Raw genomic sequence first — 15,539 nt, 5'->3', positions numbered from 1 at the left:
AACTCCTGGGCTCAAGCAATCCTCCTGCCTTGGCCTCCCAAAGTGCTGAGATTACAGGTGTGAGCCACTGTGCCTGGCCCTAGCTCCCATTTTCTAACAACCTATACAAAACTCGGCCTCCAATCCTTCATTGAACTGAATGGATGAGCTGTTACTATAGCTCTTGATTCTGTATTTTAATCAGAAGCCCTAGAGAAATTTCTATATTGAGACTGCAAAAGCTCCCACGGGGTTATGTATGAAATCTGCCCAGTCATCTGTCATGTAAAACATAAAAACTGTGTAACTCTATCCCTTTGAGGGAATTACTTTGTTCAAATGACCTCATTCACTGGGGCGAGGGAAAAGAGTGAAGAAGTCTCACCACCTTGTATCTGCACGGTTTGCCTCTATGATTTCCAGCCAAAGGGAATTCTTCTTATTTCTAAAGGGAAACTCTTGCCGTAATAGCAATAGGACAAGAACTTGATGAAAAACTGATTTTTATTGTATGTAAAGAATTTCAAAGATGATAATGAAAAGAAAAAAAATCAACTCATTTCTAACTCATATAGTGACCTTATTAAACAAGTTTCTCTTCATTTAATCAGGTTGTATTTAACCAGATGGAAGAAAGAATTTATTGAACTTTTTTTGTAGCCAGCAAGGACATGTTAGTCTTACAAATATCAAGGATATGGTATCTCCATTCTTTTTTTTTTTTTTTTTTTTTTTTTGAGACCGAGTTTCACTCTTTTTGCCCAGGCTGGAATGCAATGGTGCAATCTTGGCTAACTGCAGCCTCCACCTCCTGGGTTCAAGTGATTCTCATGCCTCAGCCTCCCGAGTAGCTGGGATTACAGATGCGTACCACCACGCCTGGCTAATTTTTGTATTTTTAGTAGAGATGGGGATTCACCATGTTGGCCAGGCTGGTCTCCAACTCCTGACCTCGGGTGATCCGCCCACCTCACCCTCCCAAAGTGCTGGGATTACAGGCGTGAGCCACCACACCCAGTCAGTAGGTCCATTTTAACTGTAGTTTCCCAGCTCAACAAAGATCAAATGATCCATGTGGCTTTGTCTTTGCTAAAATATTGGTCTATCTGCACAATGTAAACACGTACTCAAAACACTCAAGACATTAACACTCTTCTTTTAGGCTGTGGATGTCATCTATGCCTAGTAGCACCTTAAGAAAGCTTTGTAGCAAATATCTACAGAATTATTTTAAAAACATTTTTTTAATAGTCAAGTGCAGTAGTGAGAAGGGGGGAAATACAGAATTCTTATATAAATTCAAGTTCCTACGCAGGCCTTAAAGTGCCACAGTGACATTTCTGGTAAACCAGGATGAGACTGTGGGTAGAACATTATAGACTAGCACTGCCCCCAAAAATGCATATATAATGGGAGCCACATATGCGATTTTAAATGTTCTAGTACCCACATTTTTAAAAGCACAAATAGGTGAAATTAATTTTGATAACAGTTTATCGAACCCAGTATATCTAAAATATATTTCAACAATTACTACTGAGACTTGACTCTTCTGTTTTTGTCTAAGTATTCAAAATTCAATATGTATTTTGTACTTACATCTCAATTCAACAAGCCACATTTCAAGTGCTCACTGAACCACATGGGTTAGTGGCTATGTCATGGACAGTACAGTCAATGAACATATTTCTTGACGCTTCCCTTAGCCTAACCTTACCTCAATCCTAATTTTCAAATTTTCGTCCTTACCCGCTGATCTCTATAAGCAACTTTTTCAAGATGCCTCTGGGGTTTCATTCTCCACTCCATTCTCTTTTATCCACACTCTCTCCCTGGGTCCTAAAGCTTTAAATTCCCTCTATATGCTGATGACTCAAATTTCTATCTCTCGCCCAGAACTCTCCCCTGAGCTCCTGATTCCATATTCAACATTTCCTCTTGGATGTCTAATAGATGCCAAAAATGTAGTGTGGTCAAAATAGGTATTGTTTATGACCAACCCCCCAGTATCACCACCATATTTACTCCTCTATCAGGCTTCCCCTTGGCAAAAAAAATGGCACCACTACCTACCCAGTTGTTTACCTAAATACCTCTCTTTCCCACATCCCATATCCAATCCATTAACCACTTCCATTGGCTCTAACTTCATAATGTATTCAAACTCCTTCTCTTCACCTCCATTATTATAACCCAAGTCTAAGACACTATTATCTCCCTCTGGATGATAGCAACCATCTCCTAACTGGACAACTGCCCATAGTCTACTTGCCATTTAGTAACCAGATTGGTCTTCAAAGCACAAATCATACCATATCTTTTCCCTTGCTTACAACTCTTCCATTGGTAATGTAGGACATGAAAAGACAATCAACCTCATCAGTCGACTATTAAGGAAATGCAAATTCAGTCCGCAATGAGATATAGTTGTATACCCACTAGAATGGTTACCATAAATAACACAGACAACAAAAAATGTTGGTGAGTTGAGAAATGAGAAGCTTCATACATCCCTGGTGAGAATATAAAATGGTGCAGTCACTTTGGAAAACTGTTTGGCAATGTCTGAAATTCCTATGTAGCCCAGCAATTCCATTTGTAGGTATGTATTCAAGAGGAATGAAAGAAAACATGTCCACATAAAGACTTGTACACAACTGTTCATAGCAGCATTCATTATTCACAATAGTCAAAAACTGGAAACAACCTGCCTGTTCATCAACAGAAAAATGGATAAACAAATTGTGGCATATCCATACAATGGAACACTGTTCAGCAATAAAAAACAGCAGACTACTAACGCATCCTACCTAACCTCAAAACCAGTATGCCTGGTGAAAGAAGCCAGGCACCAGAGTCCTTATATTGTATGATTCTATTTACAGCAATGCCCAGAAAAGACAAATTTAGAGAGGCAGAATATAGATTAGCAGTTGCATGGAAAAAGGAATGACTGTCAGTGGGCTGAGGGATCTTATTGGAAGAATAAGAATGTTCTAAAACTGATTTATGTTGATGGTTGCTCTCCTGAATTATCAGTAATTAATATATAATTATAATTATATTTTATAATTGTAAATTAATTCAATTATAAAAGTCATTGAATTGCACACTCAAAAGAGTTGAATTTTATGATATATAAAATATACCTTAGTAAAGATGTTTAAGAAAACAAATATATAAAACTTCTCATTACACTTAGAATAAAACCCAAACTGAAACTCCTTACCATGGCCCACAAAGTTCTATATGATTGGCTTCTTCCTACCTCTTGGACCCTGTCTCCTACCAGCCTTGTCTTTGTTCACTGCGTTCCAGCTACACTGGTCTGTTTTTGTACCTCTTGTACATGCCAAGTTCATTGCTGTATCAAGGGGCTTGTTCCTTTGCAAACGTTGTCCTTTCCCCAGTCCTCTTATGCCTTCTTCTCAACATTCAAGTCTCAATCCAGAGAATTTCCCCAACTCCACCCACGCTAAAGCAGCAGCCCCTCTCCCACCGCAACTCAAGTCATCCCCTGCGACTTGACTTATTTTATCCTCTTCATGGCAATCTCCCATACCTAAAATTATCTTTATGGCTATATCCTTACATCTTTACCACCACCCATCTCCCTCTGCTAGCCCATAAATTCCCCGTTGAGGGACTTAACTCCCTTTTTAAAAGACGTGTTCGGAACAGCAAGTTCTGACACACAGAAAGTCCTCACTAAGTGAGACAGACTGACTAACTTGCTGCATGTTCTTAGATGTTTTCTTTAATCCTCTGAGCCTCAAATTATTCTTCTGTAAAAAAAATATATATAATAATTATATCTCTCACCTCATGGGACTGTTTGTGAAGCTTGCATCAGAATTCTGTGAAATCTGTCTGTACACAAAGCTAGCTGTTACTACTTTTATGAGAGGATTACTTTGTGATTCCTTTGGACCATCCTTCTGTTTACATATTTCAGGGTCAAAAAACTGTCAATGAATGGCTGAGTTGTACACTCCCTGTATGCCGGAATAAGGGAGACAAAGCGAGCACAACCAGCTGTTCTATATGGGTATGCGAAGAAACCAGTGCTCTACTGTTGCATAGGACAAACAATACCTTTCCTGTCCCCCAATTGCATACATGAAGGAAGACCGCATATAGTCTCTCATAGGAAACCCAGCTATTCTTCTGGTGACAATGATGAATCTTTAGGGAAGTCCATCTGTTTTTTGTCCTTTGCCCTTGCCATGGAAGGGAGGACAAGGATGCAGTACTAGCCACACTTGCTGTGCATGTAAAACCCAAAATTCCAAGTGGAAGAAACCGAACTTCAAAACCGGTTCATTTCACATAAGCCACTAAATGGGTATCAGAGAGTAATAACTTTTCTCTGCCACTTAACTAAGCTGCTGAATCTGAACTTGTTCCTAAATTTTCCTTCCTTCCTTCCTTCCTTCTTTCATTCCTCCCTCCTTCCCTCCTTTTCTCCTCCCTCCCTCCCTTCCTTTTCTCCTCCCTTCCTTTTCTGTTTCCTCCCTCCCTCCTGCCTCCCTCCCTCCTTCCTTTCCCTTCCTTCTTTCCTTCTCTTTCCTCTTTTCCTTCCTCCCTCCCTCCTTCCTCCTTCCCTTCTTCCCTTCCTTCTTTCCTTCCCTTTCCTTCCTTCCTTCCTTCCTTCCATCCTTCCTTCCTTCCTTCTTTTCCTCCCTCCCTTTCCATCCTTCCTTCCTCTTCCTCTTTCTCTCTTTCTCTTTTATTCTTGCTTTTGTTTTTAAAAATGTGTAATTTTGCTAAATGTCCTCTTGAGAATTATTCTGACAGTAATCCAAATATTTCTTTCTTTCAAACTAAAATAGTTTCCCAACTGGCTCAATATTTTTAACTTTAATCCCTTCATAAATTTTTTAATGCAACAAGACTTTCTTGTGCTTAAAATTGTCATTTACTTTTTGCCCTCTAACTTGAATGTTAAGTTTTTCCAGGAACCCAATACTTTGTTCAAAATAATTTTTTTCTTAAAACTTTGAAGTGATTCCTTAGTGCCTGTTAGTCTTCAGCGTTTTTGATGAGAAGTCTGATGTCAAACTGATTCTCCTGTTTAAGTAATCTTTCTTTCCCCCTCTCTCTCTAGAAACTTTCTCTTCATCCTTAGTGTCTAAAATTTCATCTAGATGTGTCTATTCCAACCTGCTTAGCATTTTGTGGGTACTTTTAATCTGAAAACATGTCATTGTTCAGCTCTGGGAATTTTTCTTTCTGCTATTTAGTTTTTATTTCATAATCATAAACTTAATTCAACTCTGCAATCTAACTAGTCATGGAAGGGAACAAGGAAAACATGGAACCCAAAGAGAACTGCAGCGAGAGCCCAAAGATTCTAGGATACTGTGAGCAAATGGGGTGGAGGGGTGCTCTCCTGAGCTACAGAAGGAATGGTCTGGTGGTGAAGATAAAACACACACATCAAATTTATTAGAGTTGTCCACAGTCAGCAATGGTGATCTTCTTGCTGGTCTTGTCCTGGACCCAAAGCGCTCCATGGCCTCCACAATATTCATGCCTTCTTTCACCTTGCCAAAGACCACATTTGTGCCAACCAACCACTCAGTCTTGGCATTGCAGATAAAAAACTGGGAACCATTTGTACTGGGTCCAGCATTTGCCACAGACAAGATGCCAAGACCTGTATGCTTTAGGATGAAGTTCTTATCATCAAATTTCTCCCCGTAGACGGACTTGCCACCAGTGCCATTATGGCGTGTGAAGTCACCACCCTGACACATAAACCTTGATAATTCTGTGAAAGCAAGAACCCTTATAACCAAATCATTTCTCTCCAGTGCTCAGAACATGAAAGTTTTCTGCTGTCTTTGGAAACCTGTCTGCAAACAGCTTGAAGGAGACGCAGCCCAAGGGCTCGCCGTCCACTGGAATGTGGAGGAACACGGTGGGGTTCGCCATGGCTGAGAGTACAAGGCTCCTCACGGCTGCGGCTTTTGCCGGGAATTTTTCTAGATTTTTTTTTCCCCCTGCCATTTTTAGTATTCTCCTATTCTGGAGTTCCTCCTAAAACATTCTCATTCCCTTACTAACGTATTTTTTCCGCATGATTTGGGCTATGGTTTCCTCTGCCAATGTGATCACATCAACTTTGCTCTTTCAAGGTTTCTTCAAATTTTCTGATATGCTAATGGCACAATATTTCTTTTCCAGAGCTGACTCCTGTGAGTGTGTATGTGTTTTAAGTTGTTTCTTGGGATCAGAGTTCTTAAATAAACTTTAGCGTACACCATGGGGCTTGTTAAAACACAACTGCCCAGCCTCCCCTCAGAGTTTCCGATCCGTTACGTGTAAGGTAGGCATTTCTGATGAGTTCCAAGATGCTGCTGATGCTGCTGGTTCAGAGACCATTTTGAGATAACCAGTGATAATCTCTGCCACATCCCCTGTAGCTCAGCCTTGCATAGTTTATACATGGCAAGTAGATGTTTATTTGCCAATTGGCTCACTTCAAAGTTTCCCAAAGATCTCAGACAGTCTGATAACTCTAAAATAAGATTTCAAAAAGCAAGCCAGTCATCAGACATTCAGCATCGCTCATTTTGATAAATGGAAACCAGATCATTTTATTATCATTCTGAAATTGTATATAAAAATACACTTTGCAGTTTGGAGAGAAGATAAGTCAGAACTAATTTCTCACTGTACCAATTACTATCTGTCTACCCATTACATTTCAGCGAAAATATAAATTTGGAGAAAGATGTGGCATAGACTGCTTACTCACTCTCTGCACAAAATTATCTACGTGAGAAGTTTTCTCCTTGGGTCACTTCAGCATTATACAATTTTGTTTTAGTTCCATCTGTGTTGCAGCAAAGCTGAAAATCAAAAAGATCATTTAAAATTATGTGTGATAAAAATATCCTTATTAATTCAAATATTTACAATGGGAAACAGCCAATTAATGTGATTTAGTATTTAAGCAATAAGCCGAAAATTGTGCTTTCCTATGTGTGATGCAGAATCTAATTTTTGGCACAATATAGATGCTTTGAAATGTTTTAAATCATGATGGAAAATTTTAGGAAAGTAAATCCTAAGTGTGACCCTGCTAGGGACTTGCTAGCTATACCTGGGAAAATCACTTGCTTTCTATTTCCATTTCTATATTTCTGATATAGGAACAGCAGTTTTTCTTGTGCATAACATGTTTACTAAGGATGTATTTAATTTTTAAGCAACATACTTCCCCCAGGTTCTTGACTGAAAGATGCTAGATTCCTCACCAGAACAGGTTGTCCCCTTTCATCGAGGGTGCAGCTTCTGAAGGTGTAGGAACCCACGGAGGTAAAGGGAAGGTGTCACCAGTCCAGCTAGCTCACTTTACATCCAATTCCTGAGCCAGTAATGATCACCAGTATCAGAGATAGTCAAGAAATGCCTCTTTGAAAAGATTTAAAATATAATATTCAATGCTGGCCTGAGGCCAATGTTAATAGGAATGAAAACTGATATGTCACTTCTGGAAAGCAGTTTGGCAGGAATCATCAAGCTCCGTAGAAATTCACTTCCTTTAATTCAGTAATCTCCTTTCTAGGAATCCATTCCCAGGAAATGTCAGAGATACTGACAAATATTTGTATGAACAGAGAGTTGCTGCAGCACTGTTTGTAATAGAGAAAAATGGAAAACATACTAAGTTAATAATAATAGAAGGAAAGTTAAATAAATAATGGTTCATCAGAATTTCTTCTAAATTAGTTTGGAAGAATCTCCCACAACATAGTAAACTGCTCTTGCCATAATGTTCAGTATGGTGGGAAACCAATAAAACCATATGATCCTATGCTGGAATGTGCTGTGTCAACTCGGTTAGGGTGGAAGCTGTGGGTCCCAGAGTTCTGTTCCCTATACGGGCTAAGGCTGGCTCAAGAGGAGCTTGTTGAAATTTAGAGATGATAAAGTGGCCATTGCTTTCTGCAGTTATTTTCCATCAGATGTAGTAAGGACAGACAAAGGAGTGTCTAGTGGGGTCCAGCTCTCCTCCACTCTGTGTCCAGGTCTTCTTGTTTCTAGCCCTGCTGACCAACAAACAGTGGTCCCAGGCCCAGCACCAGATGCCTACAGATCCTTAGAGCACATAACTACGGAGGCAGCAGCTTTCAACAGACGTCTCCAGAGATGCTCCCGTGGTGGTCTCCCTTTGTGGCTGGATATGTGCATTTGTTTCCTAGGGCTCTTACAGCAAATTACCACAAACTTGGTGGCCTAAAACAGTGCACACTTATTTTCTTACAGTTCTGGAGTCCAGATGTCTGAAATCAGTTTCTCTGGGCTAACGGCAAGGTGTCAGCAGGGCTGGTATCTTCTGGAGGCTCTAGGGGAGAATTCATTCCCTTGCTTTTTCTAAGTTCTGGAGGCCACCTGCATGTGTTGGCTCAGGCCCCCACCCTCGCGTGGTTCCAGTCGTCATCACATTTCCTACTACTGTAGTCACATCCTTCTGCCTCCCTCTTATGAGGATGCTTGTTGTCACATTGGGCCCACCTGGATAATCCAGGAGGGAGCGCTTGGCTTCTCAGATGACTGACAAATGACTGCTCTCTTCCTCTAATTTTCTCGTCTTGGGCCTTCACTTCTCTCCTCCCACAATTGTGAGGCCCAGTTCCTGTAAGTCCCATAACATAGTAACTCAGCTTCCCCGCTTCATTTTGAACTTTAATTGATAAAAATTGCAATGAGGGATAATAAAATGTACTCTTATACATTAAAACAAAACAAAACAAAACAAAACCTGAAAGGATTATACCAATATGTTAACAGCACAAATCTCTGGGTGGTAGGTATATTACTGAAGAGAGGAAGAGGAGGAAGATACAGGACAGACAGAGCAACCTGAAAGAGCAAGATTCAGAGCATCTGAGATAAAAATGGTATATCCCAGAGGAGAGACAATGCAATAGAAGGAAGCAGGAAAGGACAGGTATGGAAGCCGCTGCATTTGCAGGTGTGGTGGTAGGAAGTTAAGGGATTTCCTGTCGTGGCTTCTACTTTCTCTATAGGTTGAAAGGTAAGTTCACATGTTAAGATGCAGGAGGAATGGCTGGGCCTGGCATTTGAGGAGACAGAATAGCATTTGGAAAGGCAGGGGAGAGGTTGCTGACAGGAGGAGGCCCACGATCCTTTGCATGGTGTTGAAAGCTCATCTGGGCAGCACCACTGACCCGTGACTTTCTCTCAGCACATTCAGTAGCCTGGGTGCAGGGAAGAGAAGGCAGAGAGTAGAGCCATCCAGATTTGGGGTTTGCCAGCCAGGAAAGAAGGGAAGGCCATGGAGCAAGGGAGTTTAGGTCTCTAGCGTAATGTATCTCCCTGCTTCTCCAGGATTTAGATGACGAAATAGAAGCCCAGGGAGTTGAAGTGACTTCCCCAAAGCCATAGGACTGGTGGAGGCATCACTGGAACTAATTCCAGGTCTCCTGACCAAAAAGCAGGGCTGTTCTGCTACAGCAGAGTGTGGGGTTCCTCAAAGAGTGGTCTCCTTACCAAGTCAGAATCACCTGGAGCAGAGGAGGGTACCTTCTGTTAAAATGCAGATTCCTAGGCCCTGGCCCAGCTCTCCTGATTCAGAAGCACAGGACGAGTGCCCCAGGAGTTGAACAAGCATCTCCAGTGATTCTGAAGCACACTAAGGTTTAAGAAGTGGAATAGGGCAGAGTGCCTGTCTTACAGATGAAATACAACAGCACAATTATGGTGGGGAGGGCCAGCGAGGAAGGGGATACACATAGTTCAACGTAGAAAGGCAAAATATGTAAAATTGTCGAGGAAAAGAGGAGGGGAAGGCAGGTTAGGGCATAGTGTAGGTGAAGATTAATAGATACCAAATGGGAGGTAGGTCTGCAAGGATGGAGGTAGCTTATGTCAAGAAATGGACTGGAGCTAAAGGAGAACCAAAGACAACTCTTACCCTTTTGCCATGGCATTTTGTTTCTTCTCTTGGTGAAGATTCAAAGTGTTCAGAATCCAAGCAATATTCATGCTTCTAAGGAAATGTGCTTCTAAGGAAGTGTTAATGAAATTCAATATCCTCTCAGTTTTCCTACTAACTAAATATCAAAAGCAAAAGGAACTACCACAGACTCAATGGGCTCTAACTCCAGACCTAGAGTCAGGATAGGCAGGGCTCCTTGACTCCAGTATTGCCAGTAATGAAATGTTGTGTGCCCTCAGCTGGCAGGGAGACTGTAACTGATTCAAAAATATCAAGGTCCAAAACCCACGCCAATTGGTAGAAAGAACAGATGTACCTCCCTGAGGAAGTAAGACTTCTGAGATTTGCATTTTAAGATGTCTAAACTAGAAGGTGATTTCATGCAGTAGAGATTTGAAAGGAAAAGCTATCTTGGTCTCTACAGCAAATTTACCAAAAATATGTATAATTAGACTGATATATCTAAAACTCATTTCTACCTACAAAACATTCTGGACCCACAGGCTGTGGCCAAGGTGGAATAGTATTCTCCCCTCTTTCTCATCCCCTCATTGGCCAGTCACCAAATCCAGTCCAAGTAACCATCTAGTCCATCATCTCTTTCAGTTCTCCATGACCCTTGCCTAAGTTCACCCTGCCATCTTCTCTTCCCTGGTTTATTACATCAGCATCCCCTTGGTCTTCCTACCTCCAGTCTTTTTCTTCCAATTCATCCTCCAAAAATCTAATCTTGTCTCAGTCCTGTTCAAAGTCCTTTATTATCCCCTCTTCTTCCATTGACTTCAGGATAAAGCCTAGACTCCTTGTTGAACGTGTAAGGTTCTCCACTGTCATACCCCTGCTTACTCTTCCACCCCCTTCCATCCTACTTCTAGGCTTCCCTCTTCAATGCGGGATGGGAAGAACTAACCCAACATTCCCAACCCATTGCTTCTTGTCTCTCAGCCTTTTTTTGTTTTGTTTTGAGATGCAGTCTTGCTCTGTAACCCAGGCTAGAGTGCAGTGGCGCCATCTCGGCTCACTGCAACCTCTGCCTCCCGGGTTCAAGTAATTCTCCTGCCTCTGCCTCCTGAGTAGCTGGAATTACAGGCATGCACCACCACACCAGCTGATTTTTGTATTTTTAGTAGAGATGGGATTTCACGACATTGGCCAAGCTGGTCTCAAACTCCTGACCTCAGGTGATCCACCCCTCTTGGCCTCCCAAAGTGCTGGGATTACCATGCCCTACCTCTCCGGTCTTTGTATGTGCTGTTTCCCTTTACACAACACACCCTCTCCCCTTCTTGGCTTTCTCTGGCTTACTGACACTTGCTCTGTAGGTCTCAGCTTTGGTAAGACCTTCGTAGGAAAACTTCCCTGACTGCCTCCTGATATATCTCACATTTTAAAGGTTAATTAAATTGAATAATAACAAAATGGTACCATAAAAAACATAGTACAAAATTTATTTGTTATTTTATAAATATAATTCCATATATATGTATATATTTTAATATAGAGCTACAAAACATCTTAGAGAAAGTTCCCAGATTATTTTGGAGTAATCAACTTTCAAAAAATGGTGCTACTCAACAAAACTTTAAAATCTTTGAACTTCTCTGGATTACGTAACCTTTCTCTACGATCCCATAGCACCCACCCCCTGCCTGCATACCTCTATCATAGCACTAGTCACATGGTTCCATAACTGTCTGACTCCCTCACCAGACTATAAGCTCCTCGGGGATAGGAACACTGCCTTTTGTTGCATCTCCAGTGCCTAGAACAGTGCTGATTATAACCTACATGATGTTGAGCAAGAAGTGATTAAAGGGCAACACCCGATCTACCCATTTCTAACTGGAAGAGTGCTGAATGCTCTTGCACAACAATTGTCATGGACTCCCCATTTCTGAGCAATGACAAAGAGCTTTCTTTATGCTTAGGCCTCCAAACAGGAAATGACTCTTCTGCTTCAAAGGTTTTTAGAACACCCCACCCAAAGCTATAGAGCTGAGAAAGAAAACCCCACAGAGGGAACATTTGGAGTGCTCCCACAAACAAGACCTACAGCAGACCTTCCCAAGGTTAAAAATACAAAGTCTAACTCTCTGAAGTTAGTTACAAGGGACCTGCAACAAGGAAAGCATCTCTAAAAACATCAAAGGAGGCAACAACATGGATACACTACTATTTTGGAAGAAAGTAACCCAGCCTGCACCAAACTTTTCTCATTGTTACAACAGTTACGGAAGAATTACCGATCTCTTAGGTGAGGAGAAATTACAGGCTTGTATTGACTCACTGTGAAGCTTTTATTGTTTCTGTACTACAGAATGAATTAGTAAATATACAGTTTTCATTTGTAGATTTGGTTATTCACAACAAAGCTTTGTGTTAAAAAACAAACAAATAAACAAACTAGTTGTCATTATAATAGACACCTAGAACCAGAGCTTCCCACCAGATAATCAGAATCAAAACTCGAGTCCTCAGAATGGTCAAAACCAGAGATGTAAGCCCTCTATCTCCAACTGCCACTGTGTTCATACTTCCCATCCCACATCCCTTATGAGGCTGGGTCTTATTAGAGTTTATTTCAAGCTCAGTGTACAAGATGCACACATAATTAATGCTCAAGATTTGTTGAAAGAATGAGTGAATGAATAAATGATTGAAATTCACATGCTACCTGCCAACACTTCAGGTTCTACATCTTAACATTTTATACTTTGTACTACTTTCTCCATCACAAGCATAAATCTTATAAATGGATTTCATGTATTTCTACTCTGTTATATTAACAGCTAGATGTAGCTCTGATGCCAAAGACTGTATTTTCTTCTACCATTAATCTTTCTCCAGCTTGTGAGCTGGAACAGTCATAATGATGGGAGTTGTCATAATGAACCCAAACAGTAATTGTAATAAGAAAATGGAGAAAGAAAATTGAAAAAGAAAATGTCTCTCCCACAGCACCACAGATAAATGACCCTATTCTCTCCTGATTCCAAATCCACATGGTTGTTCTTGTCAAGATCATTAGGTACCAAAAGACCATTTGACATTAGTAAGAATGATATTTTTAATAAGAGTAATATATTGATGTTAAAAGAACATATCTCTTCTTTCTGTAGGTTCCTATCTAGTCTGCAAAACATTAAGGGTTAAAAATGCATTCAAAATACTTAATATAAAGTGGATATAAATGAGACATGAAAGCAAGTAACCTGTCTCAATCAATTTTCTTAAACCAAGATAAGCAATTACTTCTAATAAAGCAATCAAGGGCTTGAAAGAGAACAGGTTTCACGCTAACTTAGTTAAATACTAATTTGGAGATTTGAAAGACTCTTTCCATTGGTCTTTTCTCCTCTTAAAAGGAGAAAAAGATGTTTTCAAAGTCATTCTCAGTCACAATGATAAGTTACATCTTCCTGTCATTCTGAAGCATTTAATGTGCAATAAGAATTACTAGATAATATAAAGAAATTTATAAGACTGCTACATCATCCTGACACCCTCTAGGTCCTGATGGATTTAGAAATGAGTTCCACGATGAGATCTCAGACAAATGAAGTAATTAAGCGCTTGATCCAGAGGAAAATGTGTGGCAGCCTTCTGAAGCACCAAGAACTTGGCTTGGAGTGATTGCTCTTAACCATTCCAGCTACTTAGCAGTGACACTACAAGAAGGTGTTTCATATGTTAAACCAATCTTAATTTCATATTGTCTCCTCCCACACTTTCCATGTCCTTGCCCCAGTGCTTGGCCTTCCTCCAGGTTAATGACCTTGCCCTAATATTTATGCTTTATTTTAGAAGAGTGAAACACATTGTTAAAATGGAGAAATTTTTCTCTTCTAATCTTTCTCTTTATTTTTCCTAACTTCCTTAAAGTGACTACTTTAAATTCAACCCAATTCTTAGACACAAAGATGAAATTAGAGAAGTACTTGGTAACGTTCAAGATTCTTAACAGAAATTATTACAGGAAAGGGATCCCCATCCAGACCCCAAGAGAGGGTTCTTGGATCTCATGCAAGAAAGAATTCAGGGCGAATCCATAGAGTAAAGTGAAAGCAAGTTTATTAGGGAAGTAAAGAAATAAAAGAGGGGGGCACCCAAGATGGCCACATAGGAACAGGTCCAGCCTCCAGCTCCCAACATGAGCGACACAGAAGACGGGTGATTTCTGCATTTTCAACTGAGCTTTGAAGAGAGCAGTGGTTCTCCCAGCATGAAGGTTGAGATCTGAGAACGGACAGATTGCCTGCTCAAGTGGGTCCCTGACCCCTGAGTAGCCTAACTGGGAGACATCCCCCACTAAGTGCAGACCCACACCTCACACCTCACACGGCTGGGTATACCCCTCAGACAAAGCTTCCAGAGCAAGAATCAGACAGCAACACTCGCTGTTCAGCAATATTCTATCTTCTACAGCCTCCGCTGGATACCCAGGCAAACAGGATCTGGAGTGGACCTCAAACAAACTCCAACAGACTTATAGATGAGGGTCCCAACTGTTAGAAGGAAAACTAACAAACAGAAAGGACACTCACACCAAAACCCCATCAGTACATCACCATCATCAAAGACCAAAGGCAGATAAAACCACAAAGATAGGGGAAAAGCAGGGCAGAAAAGCTGGAAATTCAAAAAATCAGAGCGCATCTCCCCCTTCAAAGGAACGCAGCTCGTCGCCAGCCACAGAACAAAGCTGGATGGAGAATGACTTTAATGAGTTGAGAGAAGAAGGCTTCAGTTGATCAAACTTCTCAGAGCTAAAGGAGGAACTACGTAACCAGCACAAAGAAACTAAAAACTTTGAAAAAAGAATGGATGAACAGATACCTAGAATAATCAATGCAGAGAAGACCTTAAAAGGACTGATAGAGATGAAAACCATGACACGAGAAATATGTGACAAATGCACAAGCTTCGGTAACCGACTTGATCAACTGGAAGAAAGAGTATCAGTGATTAAAGATCAAATGAATGAAATGAAGAAATGAAGTGAGAAGAGAAGTGTAGAGAAAAAAGAGTAAAACAAAATGAATAAAGCCTCCAAGAAATATGGGATTATGTGAAAAGACTAAATCTGGCCAGAGAAGAGACAAGGGTACGAGCATCGGATCGCCATGCCTTTCTTGGACATCCAGAAAAGGTTCGGCCTTAACATAGATCGATGGTGGACAATCCAGAGTGCTGAACAGCCCTGCAAGATTGCTACTCGATGCCATGCTTTTGAAAAAGAATGGATAGAATGTACATATGGAATTGGTGCTATCCGGGCAGAGAAAGAGTGCAAGATAGAATATGATGATTTTGTAGAGTGTTTGCTTCGGCAGAAAATGATGAAATGTGTGAGTACCATCAGGAGGCAGTGGAATAAGCTGATAAAGGAAGGGAAGTACACCCCTCCACCTCACCACATTGGCAAGGAGGAGCCTCAGCCCTGAGCAGAGCAGCTGCTGATGTCTAGAGGCTGATTTTCCCGTTCTCTGTTCTCCACTGGAAAAGTTGTTTACAGAAAACCTCCTTGTCAAAGTGTGTAAAAATAAAGGATTGCTCCATCCTAAAAAAAAAAAAAAAAAAAAAAAAA

General features: G+C 40.8%; 1 protein-coding gene across 1 annotated transcript; it reads left to right on the top strand.

The window, feature by feature from the left end:
* Positions 1 to 15,042: 15,042 nt before the first annotated feature.
* Positions 15,043 to 15,396, top strand: LOC108515730 (NADH dehydrogenase [ubiquinone] iron-sulfur protein 5-like). Its single transcript, XM_017852847.1, has one exon. The coding sequence runs from the start codon at positions 15,076 to 15,078 to the stop codon at positions 15,394 to 15,396; it is 321 nt and encodes a 106-aa protein (XP_017708336.1). The 5' UTR covers positions 15,043 to 15,075.
* Positions 15,397 to 15,539: the final 143 nt, after the last annotated feature.

This window comes from Rhinopithecus bieti, unplaced genomic scaffold (genome assembly GCF_001698545.2).
Source record: "Rhinopithecus bieti isolate Rb0 unplaced genomic scaffold, ASM169854v2 scaffold_34958, whole genome shotgun sequence".
NCBI lineage: Eukaryota > Metazoa > Chordata > Mammalia > Primates > Cercopithecidae > Rhinopithecus > Rhinopithecus bieti.
The sequence above is the reverse complement of the archived record's forward strand: the minus strand, read 5'-3'. Positions and strand labels throughout refer to the sequence as shown.